Source organism: Lotus japonicus, chromosome 1 (genome assembly GCF_012489685.1).
Source record: "Lotus japonicus ecotype B-129 chromosome 1, LjGifu_v1.2".
Classification (NCBI taxonomy): Eukaryota; Viridiplantae; Streptophyta; class Magnoliopsida; order Fabales; family Fabaceae; genus Lotus; species Lotus japonicus.
In genome coordinates this window covers 132,000,528-132,012,012 of record NC_080041.1, presented here as the reverse complement: position 1 = coordinate 132,012,012, position 11,485 = coordinate 132,000,528, and the positions used below count along the sequence as shown (strand labels likewise).

General features: G+C 37.3%; 2 protein-coding genes across 4 annotated transcripts; both read left to right on the top strand.

Moving 5' to 3' along the window:
- The first annotated feature begins 1,995 nt into the window (after nt 1-1,995).
- On the top strand, nt 1,996-6,865 carry LOC130730911 (calmodulin-binding protein 60 B-like). Of its 3 annotated transcripts, XM_057583053.1 has the most exons (9): nt 2,000-2,748; nt 2,880-2,976; nt 3,095-3,141; nt 3,285-3,784; nt 4,077-4,237; nt 4,349-4,552; nt 4,683-4,857; nt 5,454-5,690; nt 6,261-6,865. In XM_057583053.1, the coding sequence occupies exons 3-9, from the start codon at nt 3,116-3,118 to the stop codon at nt 6,647-6,649; spliced, it is 1,692 nt and encodes a 563-aa protein (XP_057439036.1). In that variant the 5' UTR covers nt 2,000-2,748; nt 2,880-2,976; nt 3,095-3,115; the 3' UTR covers nt 6,650-6,865. The 3 variants fall into 3 exon arrangements, with proteins under 3 accessions (XP_057439037.1, XP_057439036.1, XP_057439035.1); XM_057583052.1 differs by having other exon boundaries at nt 2,880-3,141; XM_057583054.1 differs by having other exon boundaries at nt 1,996-3,141; nt 5,454-5,850; nt 6,261-6,393.
- Nucleotides 6,866-9,065: 2,200 nt separating this feature from the next.
- LOC130730910 (uncharacterized) lies at nt 9,066-10,767 on the top strand. The gene is made up of 4 exons (XM_057583051.1): nt 9,066-9,503; nt 9,581-9,739; nt 10,068-10,124; nt 10,429-10,767. Exons 1-4 carry the CDS (start codon nt 9,390-9,392, stop codon nt 10,582-10,584), a joined length of 486 nt encoding a protein of 161 aa, XP_057439034.1. The 5' UTR covers nt 9,066-9,389; the 3' UTR covers nt 10,585-10,767.
- The last annotated feature ends 718 nt before the right edge of the window (nt 10,768-11,485 follow it).

Here is an 11,485-nt window from a genome sequence, read left to right as displayed (position 1 = left end):
TAAATTAATATATTTCAAAAAATAATTTTTTTAGATCTATTTGTTTTTAGTTTATTAATTTATAAAAATAGTTAATTATGATAGAAAATTATATAGAAAAGAATGTATGTATATTAAAATTCTATTTTTGTTGAGAAATTAGTAAAAGGGAGAGAGGGGAAGAGAGGAGCAAGTGTGAGACAAGTTATTCTGTCGAATGAGGTGCGGATGCTTGATGTAGCCTTCTTTATTTATAGCACTAGAACTAGGTCAACTCATGGAGATGATAGATATGAGCCAAGCCCACAAACTTTCTAGTATAGCCCATATACCCAAATACACATGATCATCCAAACTATTCATAACAATTTTGTATTTTTCCTTTTTAACAATAAAAACTCATTTTAGTTATTGCACATTCAATAGCAATTTTCATAATACTTATCCAAAATATGTTCTCACTTTACTTTAATCCTTATTATAAATTATAAATATGTTGTTACTTTATTTTAAACTCATTTTTTATTTCTTAAAAAAAACTAATTTTTATTAAAAAAATAACTAAATTAAAGTTATTTATCACCCATGTCCTACTAAGCCAATTTGTTTATTGCTGTAAAGGTTTATGGGTTTTTCAAAATTCAAATAATGTAAAAAACAAAACTATTTACCAAAAAAAAAGTTTAAAAACAATTCACCAACATGGGGTAGTAATTGACTTTTTGTTATGAAGGAAAGAGGAACTAGGTTGGTCAAACATTTTGTGACGGACTAGCTTTCCATCGCAAAAATGATCTCTCTCCTACAAATTGTATGTACGTTATTGAAAGTGCAGTTCGTGTCCATTAATGTTTAACGCGTTCTTGTTTCTTAAATGGATTTTCCTTTTCCTGAAAGTTTCAGAAGAAGAAGAAAATTGCAACTTGAGCTTCTCCCGTTGCAGTTCCCTCCCTCGGTTTTAATTTACTCCTTCATTTCATCATATAACGCGGTTTTTAGTTTTCTGCTATTTCCGAAGCTCTTCCTTTTTATTAATAATAACGCGTCCTAAGAAGTTGGGAGGGCTTGGTTTGCAGAACCATAACGTGGATTGTGTGGTTGATAAGCCATGGCTTCTCCTGTTCTGTCCTTCTTAGAATTTCCCTATGCCTTAACATAATCATCCTTTGTTCAGATATATTATACTGCTAATAATGTAATTTAATTAATGAACTACTCTGTAATATCATAATTACTAAACTAGCCACTTTTAGTATGTAAGGAGCACTAGCTAAACAAGTATCCAAATAGGAGTTATGAATTTAAAACAAGTATCCAAGGTAGATTCCATATATCCTTCCTATCTCCTTCTTCTCTCTTTCTCTCTTCTTTAACAAACATGAAACATGTATATATAAGTGTGTATATACATGTGAGAAATTTGAGTGTTGTGTTCCTTACTTAGTGATTTGAGCTCTCTTCTCTCTTTCTCTCTTCACTATCTCTTCTATAACAAACATAGTGTATAGCCAGGAAGTTAGTGATTTGAGAAATTGAGTGTTGTGTTCCTTACTTGCTCTGAAAACAAAGAGTGGTTGGTTTGGTTCATATTGTCACGAAGTGATGGCGGCATTGAAGAGGACATCTCAGGAAGAGGGTCAGGGTGATGATGACAGGGATCTTCTGGTGGTTCCTGGTAAGCGGAGAAGGGCCAACCCAGAACCAGAAGACACCGCTCGGCACCTTTCATTTCTGTATGTGTTTATTTTTTGTGTGTGCAGTGCAGGGTTCATTCATTTCATGCACTTTATTTGTTTCACCTCTAAATGTTCCTTCATTTTCTGTGCAGTACTGGTGCCAGAAATACCATGAATGACTTTGCTTTCTACTTGGAACCTGTTCTTCAAAAAGTGGTAACCAGAGTTTTTTTTTAGTTTATCTTATAGTATTAAAATTCGTGTAAGTTTTTGGATAAGCTTATGACTTAATTATAAGCTATTTTGAATTTATTTTCATGTTAGCTTATGTTCTGGTGGATAATGATTAGGGGTGAGCATCAACCCGCCATCGACCCGTAACCGAGCCACCCGACAGTAAAATAAAGCCCTCGGGCGGGTTTGGGCAGGTAATCGGGTACAGAAACGTGAAAAATCGGTTTGAATCAGTTAAATACGGGCGGGTGCGGGTTGTGTAAAATATTTCCGTGGAAACCGGCACCCGACCGCGTGAATGCATAAGTTCCCGTGTTGTTCAGCGTGTAGACCACTAGACCTGTACTAGCCTGGCACATCTACTTAACTTTTCACTGTTTGCAGTGTATTCCTACTAGTCTAAAGCCGTTCAACTACTCTGCCCACTATCTCTTTCTTTTTTAATTAACTCTTTTGAAGTTCCATGGGTCATTAATTCATTTAATTGTTTATTGGAAACATACTACTTCTCTCTCATTCCAAGGCCACAAAAACGTCTCTTTCTTCTTCCAATTCCATTAGTCTTCAAACCAATTCCAATTCCATTATTCATTTTCTCCAGCACTTGCTTTCTCTTTTTTATTTCACCATGGTTCCCCATCTCCCTCTCTAATCCTCCAACATTTCAGTTTTTCTTCATTTATCCATGGTTTCCACCTTCTACGACTCTACCCCTCTATTCTTCGCCATGGCTCTACAGCTAGCTGTCAAAAACTGCATAAAAAGGGGCTTACTGGTGACCAAATGAAAGGCTGGAAATATGAATATTTTGTTGTATTTTTTCCATGCTTCAGTGATTAGAGCAACTGGATCTTTCTATGTAAATTTTATTCTTCTTAATCTCTCTGTTTTTAGGATATTTTTTCTTTGATCTTCCCATCTTCTATATTGGGTTTCCTTCTTAATTTTCTCTTTTTTTTTCTGGGTTCAAACCGCCCCAACCCACCGAAGCTACCCGCTACCCGTTTCACCCAAACCGACACACCCGTAATCATACCATGGGAGGAATCGGTGGTGAATATGCTTGATTGAAGCCCGTTCAAACCCGGTATGTTTCACCTGAACTCACCCGAACCCGACCCATGCTCAGCCCTAATAATGATGATCACAATCAATGTTTTATAACAAGTCTTTCTTGTTTTGCTGTTTTGATCATCTCTCACTAGATACAAGAGAGGATTCCACCTATGCTCCAGCGATACATGTCCCCGTGGTTCGTTTCTCTTGTCCAAAATTTGTACCCTTGGATTGGAAGTTAATTGTCTTTTTCATGTATCTTGTTCATCACCACTTATATAATGAATCCATTAATTAGTTCTCTTTAATCTAATATTGTTTTTGGTGTTTCCAATTTAGTTCTTGTGCATTGACCCTTAACCAGAAAGCTGGCACATCTGGAGGGAGAGCTTTGCAATTGTGTTTTGTGAATCAATTGCCTGAAACAATTTTCACTCAGTGCGATATCAAAGCTGAGGGAGGTCTTGCACTTCAAATTGAGCTCCGTGATGCTGCAAACCAGCAACGCGTAGTCAAGGACGAAGGTTCCTCTATGAGGATCAAGATCTGTGTCCTGGATGGTGACTTTGGAAGTGAAGATTGGACTGCAGAGGAATTCAATGCCCAAATTTTGAGTCCGAGAGAGGGAAAAGGGCCATTACTTGTTGGAGGCACGATCATTACATTGAAAAATGGAGTTGGTTACATCAGTAAGAAGATTGTGTTTACTGATAACTCCAGCGGAACAAGAAGCAGAAAGTTCCGGTTAGGAGTTAAAATAGTGCAATCTAATTCCTCTAGAACAGACATCAGAGAAGGGAGGAGTGAACCCTTTAAGGTCTTGGATTACAGAGGAAAAGGTAAGTTCTCCCCATTATTCATGCATTTTTTGTCACCATGCCTACCTTTGACATTTACTACATAGCATCTTTGGTTTCACATTTGAATGGTTCTTCTCCCCCACAGAAGCTATTAATTAATGATTGTTTGGATCAACTCTCTGAATTGAATTTAGATAGAATTGATGTTTGTCAAATTAATTATGTTAAAAGTGATTGAAACTAGTTAAAACTAAAGTTCCCCTAACATGAAATCTACCGAGTTTCCTAACACGTACAATATTGTTTCTAAGCTATGTTTTGATCATTGCAGCTAACATGAAATACGGCCGTCCATCATTGAATGACGAGGTATGGCGTCTGAAGAAGATAGCCAGAAATGGTGAACCTTGCAAGCAGCTGTCCTCACATGGAATAAAAACTGTTAAGGATCTTCTGCGGTTGTACATAACCAATCAAGCTTCATTAAGAGAGGTTTAATATGTTATCTGCTTTAATTAGCTTTTGATGCTCTCTTTATTTGACTGCTTAATACTGATATCTAAGTATATATGCTCATTTGATTTTTTTCCTTCTGAAAAATAGAAAATAGGCAAGATTCCAGAGAAGTCATGGAATACAATTATTGAACATGCTCAAGATTCTGATAAAGATGATGATGAGCGCTACATTTATCACACAACTGAACAACCAATGTCCCTTGTCCTTAATTGTGTGTATGAGGTTGTGGAGGTGACTTTTGATGGACAAAATTATCGCCCTGTGCAATCTCTGAATTTGGAAGAGAAGGTTTGTATTTTGTTTTTTCTATCCTAAATGTTGATTGCTGTGGCTGTGTTGTGAATATTTGGAGCGTACTTAACCGCCTGATTTATGAACTCTTAAATTTGATGATTCATATCTTTACTGCACCTTGCAGCGTTTGGTGGAAAGAGCTAAAAAGCAAGCTAACAACAATTTGAAGGATCTTCATCTGATGCCAGTTGGGACAACAAAACATGGCTCGGGGGAGACATCGCCAGGTGTACAAACTGCACAATATGGTGAACCAGATCATGGTCTGCAACAGTTTGAAATTCCAATTGTTCAGCAAGGTAGTGTATACATGTATCCTACATAAACACTTCTGTTCAACATCCTTGTGGTTTTCAACTATCAAGCATAAAGTGCATTTTTTATCCTCTTAGCCATTCATTAGGATTTTCAATGGGGAGGAATTCTAAGAAAATTGATGTTCCATGCAAATGATTTCTAAACATATGGTTAGGCTATATAATCATGAGAAGTCACGATTCACTATTATTCTTGTGGTAGTTTAGTAGGTGATCTCACTATCAATAAACCTCAAGAGGTTGCGAGGTGAGTTTACAAGAATTATGTCTACTTTTGTCTTCTTTTTTTCGGGGTACTAAATTGCTCTCGCAAACTTGATTTGGGTGTGGTGAAAACCAAATGTCTCTCCAATAGTGCGACTCCTACGGATCGAACTTTTGACCTAGGGGTTCAAACGGTTAATTTTAACTACTATGACCGACACATTTTGGGTGTGTACTTGTGTCTTTAGGCATACTTATTCTCTGTTCCTTGATTATGAGATCATGAATTGTACTCCTAGTTCTTATTCCTGATTACAAGTTTTTGTCCTTCCAACTGCATGTTTATCCTAAGAGATTTGACCTATCATCTGCAGGCCAACTAGAAGCATTGTCATTCGGTACAACATCACAGAGTGACCTGGTAGGTTTAGATCAGCTGGGAGAAACACCACCATATTGTTCTGCAGGTGGACCATTGAACTCTGGAGCATATACTGATGATGGAAACAGATCCCTCTTCGGTGAAGCACACATTGATGAATTTTCTGATTGCTTTCCTCCCCTTGACCATTGGGAGGAGCATGTAGGTCCTACCTACTTTTCACCTGATGGTAATGTAGGATCTAGCACTTATCAATCTTTCTCCAGTAATGAGAGTATGCCAAGCAGAGGAAAGTGCAAGCAAATTTGGCAGAAGATTCGAAATACTTTCCTTGGCAGAAGATTCTAAATGTTTTCAAGTGTGTCGTACTGCATATAGCTAAAAGAAAGGCACAAGTTTTCCACCATCAACATTAATGCTTGTTTAATTTGGTTTCTGATCACAGTTTTCAGTTTTTTTGTTGTCATTTCATTGAACTGAGTTTTGAGTTAATATTGATTGTTGGGCTTTTAGTTCAAGTTAAACACCACCATCAAGATTGCGTTTTGTGTGCATTCAAGGAGGATCTATTTATGAAAAATACATACATTGCTCAACATCTTTAATTGAATTTATTCAAGCAATATGTTGCTTAAGTAATCTCTAATATGATAAATTGGTTTAAATGAAGACACAATTTGGTCACTCTGTTCCTTGATTATGAGATCATGAATTGTACTCCTAGTTCTTATTCCTGATTACAAGTTTTTGTCCTTCCAACTGCATGTTTATCCTAAGAGATTTGACCTATCATCTGCAGGCCAACTAGAAGCATTGTCATTCGGTACAACATCACAGAGTGACCTGGTAGGTTTAGATCAGCTGGGAGAAACACCACCATATTGTTCTGCAGGTGGACCATTGAACTCTGGAGCATATACTGATGATGGAAACAGATCCCTCTTCGGTGAAGCACACATTGATGAATTTTCTGATTGCTTTCCTCCCCTTGACCATTGGGAGGAGCATGTAGGTCCTACCTACTTTTCACCTGATGGTAATGTAGGATCTAGCACTTATCAATCTTCTCCAGTAATGAGAGTATGCCAAGCAGAGGAAAGTGCAAGCAAATTTGGCAGAAGATTCGAAATACTTTCCTTGGCAGAAGATTCTAAATGTTTTCAAGTGTGTCGTACTGCATATAGCTAAAAGAAAGGCACAAGTTTTCCACCATCAACATTAATGCTTGTTTAATTTGGTTTCTGATCACAGTTTTCAGTTTTTTTGTTGTCATTTCATTGAACTGAGTTTTGAGTTAATATTGATTGTTGGGCTTTTAGTTCAAGTTAAACACCACCATCAAGATTGCGTTTTGTGTGCATTCAAGGAGGATCTATTTATGAAAAATACATACATTGCTCAACATCTTTAATTGAATTTATTCAAGCAATATGTTGCTTAAGTAATCTCTAATATGATAAATTGGTTTAAATGAAGACACAATTTGGCAATACGTGGCAAAATTAAATGAACGTGAATAATTATGTGATGATTAACCTCAAAACAAAAAATTATGTGATGATTGTAAAGGCTTTTTATGTGAACAACAATCAGAAACTAATGGTTTTTTTTATTTATTTATCTGTGACTTTAACAAGACACATGTCAAAATAGTACTGAGTAGCCTAAGTTAGGATGATTTTACTTCATAATTACATATGGTGATTTAGTCAAATCCTTTCTTAATATATGTTTCAATCTCAAAAGCTTTAAGTAGCAGATAATATGGAACATATAGTGTGTTAGAGTGTATTTCACAATCCATTAAAGCTAATTCAATTTTCTGTTACATTTCATTTAACAATTTGTCATGTATCAAAAGTCACTTGAAGGAGTTTATTCTCCAACTCGCCAGAAGCAAATAATGAAACGATCGTACTCATGTAGAAATTCGATAAAGCTTTTTCAACGATCTTTTGATAACATAGACTTCATTTTAAGAGGTTTAGCCATGGGAGGAACATTAGCGAAAGCCTGGGAGAAGCATTTGAAACGGTAATTAAATTTGTTTATCGGTTAAATCACATGATTCCATGAGGAATATTCCTATTGTAACCTTTAATTAAGGAGAAAATAAGAATGAAGAAACGAAATTTAATGCACTACGGTGATTTCAACCATATAGTCGTCCAAGATGATGGTCGGCGGGGGTGAGTAACCTAAGCCTCCGTCCCTGAGGTAGGTCGGGCAATGATTGACCTTGGATGTCGTCCCTAACGCGGGTCGGTCAGGCAGATGATTTCCTGAGAGAGGTGTTGTCTAGGGTGGGTCGGGCTCAAATGGTCCCTCGACTCCTAGATTCGGGCACGGCGAGTGATCGTCCCAGCGGGTGCGAAGCCGAGAGACGGGGTAGGTAGCATCATTTCCTGACTCCCATAACAAGTTCGCATCTTGTTTTAATGTTATTTTGAAGCTTTAGAGTTAGATCAACGAGATTTAATTCCATTAATGATCATATTAGTTTCACGTTTGAACGAATAACTCCATTGGGGTACATAATTGTCAAAATGATTTGGCAATTAAGAAATCTAAGCAAAGTCATCAATGTACGTTTCTTGGTGGTAGATTATTCATTCGCATATTATGTAATCATTGGACGACCATCTATAATTAGACTCAGAATAATACTTTATGTTCGATATTGTGAATAGCAACTCTAAAGTGATTTCCATAAAATGAAATAGGAAAATAGCAAATGGTTACAATATCGATATGAAAGGTATGAAAGAAGGACGAGTGGCGAAGAAAGCCAAGTAGAACCCAAGGAACATATCAAACGATTAGTGCTAGGCGACTCATACAAAACTGGACCTGAGGGCAGATGTAAGTGAAAAATTTGATGTCCATTGTCCACACCCTGAAGGACAGCTCATGAATTTTCCAAATCGGAGATTCACCAGACAAATATACTCGCTACTCGCATAGCAGAAAACCTAGACAAATATACTCGCATAGCAGAAAACCTGAAGATAGAGCACTCAAAACTAGAGGAATTGTTGGTAAGGAATAAGGATATATTTGCATTTACTACCTCCGACATGTCGGCATTTGATCCAAATTTTGTTTCCATAAACTCGCCATTCATCCCACATGTCAGCCGACCATTTTGAAGATGAGGATCATGGGTTCTGAGGAGCAAAAAGTAGCTTTGGATCACGTTTCAGAACTGCTGAAAGTTGTATTAATCAGGGAAATTTAGTATGTTTCCTGCTTGGCTAACTCAATATTGGTAAAAAAATCCAATAGTAAATGACGTATGTGTTATGATTATATAGATTTAAGCAAGGCAATCCGAATGACTTCTTTCCTCTTAAAACACTGCCTTTCGAACTCTCACTTTATACTTACGTATATCATTACAATGTTACGTGTCCTTATTTCAAATATTATAAATTTTCGCGGGCCCAAAAACTATAATATTATTTTTCATCAAGCATCGATTGAAATTCATCCATGTAAATCAAAAACTAAAAACATAATTAACACAAAATTTATCTATCACCTAGCTTGATTTTGATTATCTATCTCCTACCTTGTGTCCATATGAGGAGGAGTGGCAAGCGGTGTAGTTTTTCCAAGTTTGAATGTTAATTTGTGTTATCTGCCACAAAAATATCTACTCCCTCTTCTTCCCGGTGGCAACTAAAACCTCTCGAAGCTTCTTCCTTCATATCTATCTCACAATGCAAAAAGGAAGGAGAAGATATTTTTTTCTCTCTCATCTAACCTCTGCGTCCAGAAATTACCTTTTTCTCCTTCCCCATTCGTTTATATCTTCCTTTATACCCTTCCTCTCTACGTTTTTACATTCCTTAATGGCTTTCGGTTCTCCTTGTCTCCTTTGAAAACCTTCGCCGTTGGAATTTTCCGGTGCTTCTTCTGTGAATTCATGGATCGGGAAGGAGGATCCAACGGCGGCGGATCTTGCTACTACTCCGTCCTAGGGATTCGCAGAGACGCCTCCTCCTCTGATATTCGTACTGCTTACCGGAAACTCGCCATGGTAATCAGTAATCACTAATCACGCGCCGTCGTTTCAATTTCTGAGTTCTGATTTTTCGTTTTTTTTTTTTATTTTAGAAGTGGCACCCGGACAGGTGGACGCGGAACCCTGCGACGGCCGGAGAAGCGAAGCGGCGGTTTCAGGAGATTCAGGAAGCTTACTCAGTTCTCTCCGATCAGTCGAAGAGATCAATGTACGATGCGGGGCTGTATGATCCTCTTGAGGAAGAAGACCAAGTACGGATCAATATCAATATCAATATCATCATATTCTTTTGATTTGATTTAATTTAAATTGCATGATGATGATGCAGTTGCAGAGGCAATAGACTCTGTTTTTCATGCCGTAAACAAGCCGAGGTAAAACTGTGTCGTTTTGGTGATTCGGCTGCACCGAAACGACAATAGTTTTTTTCTCGTCTTGTGTCCGGTAAAAACATGATTACCATGCCAATATTTTCTTCTTTAAAAAAAATAATAACCATCCTTTTTTCAATTGAGAAAATGCGCCTTAGGATAATACTTAATTAATTCTAATTTGGGCTTAAAAATTGTTCTAATGCAGGGATTTTGTGAATTCATGAATGAGATGATCTCAATGATGAACAATGTCAAAGACGAGGTAATTATTGAGTTTTTTTGTTGTTGTGTGTGTGTGAAAATGGAATGATGTTGATAGTAATGTTATGGTTAGTTACTAGTTGATCAATATTTTATTGCTTAGTGCACTTACATTGAGGTGATTATGGGGTTTTTTTGTTAAACTTGGAATGATGCTAATGATGTTGTTAGTGGTCAGTCTTCTATTGCTTAGTGTGCTGATAGTATTTCTCTATTTGTCTCATGACTATTGATTATGGTATGACTTGGTTAACACAGAAAAAAAAAATTAATGTTATGGTTGGTTTGGTTTTGATGTTGTTTAGGGGGAAAGTTTGGAGGACTTGCAAAGGATGTTTGTTGAGATGGTTGGTGGAGATGGGATGAGCTTTGACTTGGACCAGGATCAGACGGCTGGGAAGAGGGCACGCGGCAGTGGATCGAAGGGCAGCGCAGCCCAGCGTAGCACCTCTTGCCGATAGTGCGGTGTAGTGGATCCATGTTGTAATTTTAGAGTTTGGAAATTGGATTGGATTATTGATATGAAATCTCTAAACTTTTCAAACAGGTCAGCTATAGCGAGTTAGGTAATGCACCAATTGCAATTAAGACATGTTTGTTTTATTTTGTTTGCGTGGCTATAAAAATCTAAAGCGTTTTGGTAACATTGACGTGCCCAAACTATACGTTCTTGTTGTGGATTCCTAGAGCATGTGGGAGCAAAAGCATGATACGTGTATGGCGTGAGATACTTTTGAAGTTAAAAAAGACGGTTGTGTCGGCTGAAGATAAAAGAAATTAGGAATCATCTACATTCCATATGATCAAAGCTTTCACGACTGTTTTCTTTGTCAATTTTTACGGTTTTTACATGGTGTGATTGATAAACAAATTTATCGGTGTTCACGTGAAAAATTGTCAAGAATAAAGTAAGTCAAACGAATGTCTCTGCCTTAAAGAACATAGAATGAACATATCTATCTAAGATGTTAGAGGATATGTTCGGGGAAGCTGACTAAATCACTCGAGCAACTGTTGATAAACGAGGAAGGGCGAAATTCCGGTGAGGGTGTGGTAAGATGATGGTCTTGATGGTGCTTTGTTGTTCGACGTGTTCGGGAGGGGTTCCTGCGATGATACTCCGATGTTCAAGTTAGAACGTGTGCTAAGAGGATGAAAAATATGATAGATTAATGTGTATCTTATGTTTTCTAGGCCTTGACTTTTATAGAGTTTAGGATTATGCAATTCGAAGCAGTCATGAGTGTCAAGTACATCCTCGAGCTCTATGCATTTATTTTTATTATTGGTCTATAATTACTTGGTTGGTTGGGGTTGATTGTCCCATAATTGGTCGGGTGAGAAGCAGTGCGGTCGATCCGG

Excerpts from the sequence above, each read along its gene's own strand:
- LOC130730911 (XM_057583053.1), top strand. The coding sequence starts at position 3,116 with ATGCTCCAGCGATACATGTCCCCGTG. Across the intron at positions 4,858-5,453 it reads AATTCCAATTGTTCAGCAAG|GCCAACTAGAAGCATTGTCA; the intron begins GTAGTGTATACA and ends TATCATCTGCAG. Across the intron at positions 5,691-6,260 it reads TACCTACTTTTCACCTGATG|GCCAACTAGAAGCATTGTCA; the intron begins GTAATGTAGGAT and ends TATCATCTGCAG.
- LOC130730910 (XM_057583051.1), top strand. The coding sequence starts at position 9,390 with ATGGATCGGGAAGGAGGATCCAACGGCGGCGGATCTTGCTACTACTCC. Across the intron at positions 9,504-9,580 it reads CTTACCGGAAACTCGCCATG|AAGTGGCACCCGGACAGGTG; the intron begins GTAATCAGTAAT and ends TTTTTATTTTAG. Across the intron at positions 10,125-10,428 it reads TGAACAATGTCAAAGACGAG|GGGGAAAGTTTGGAGGACTT; the intron begins GTAATTATTGAG and ends GATGTTGTTTAG.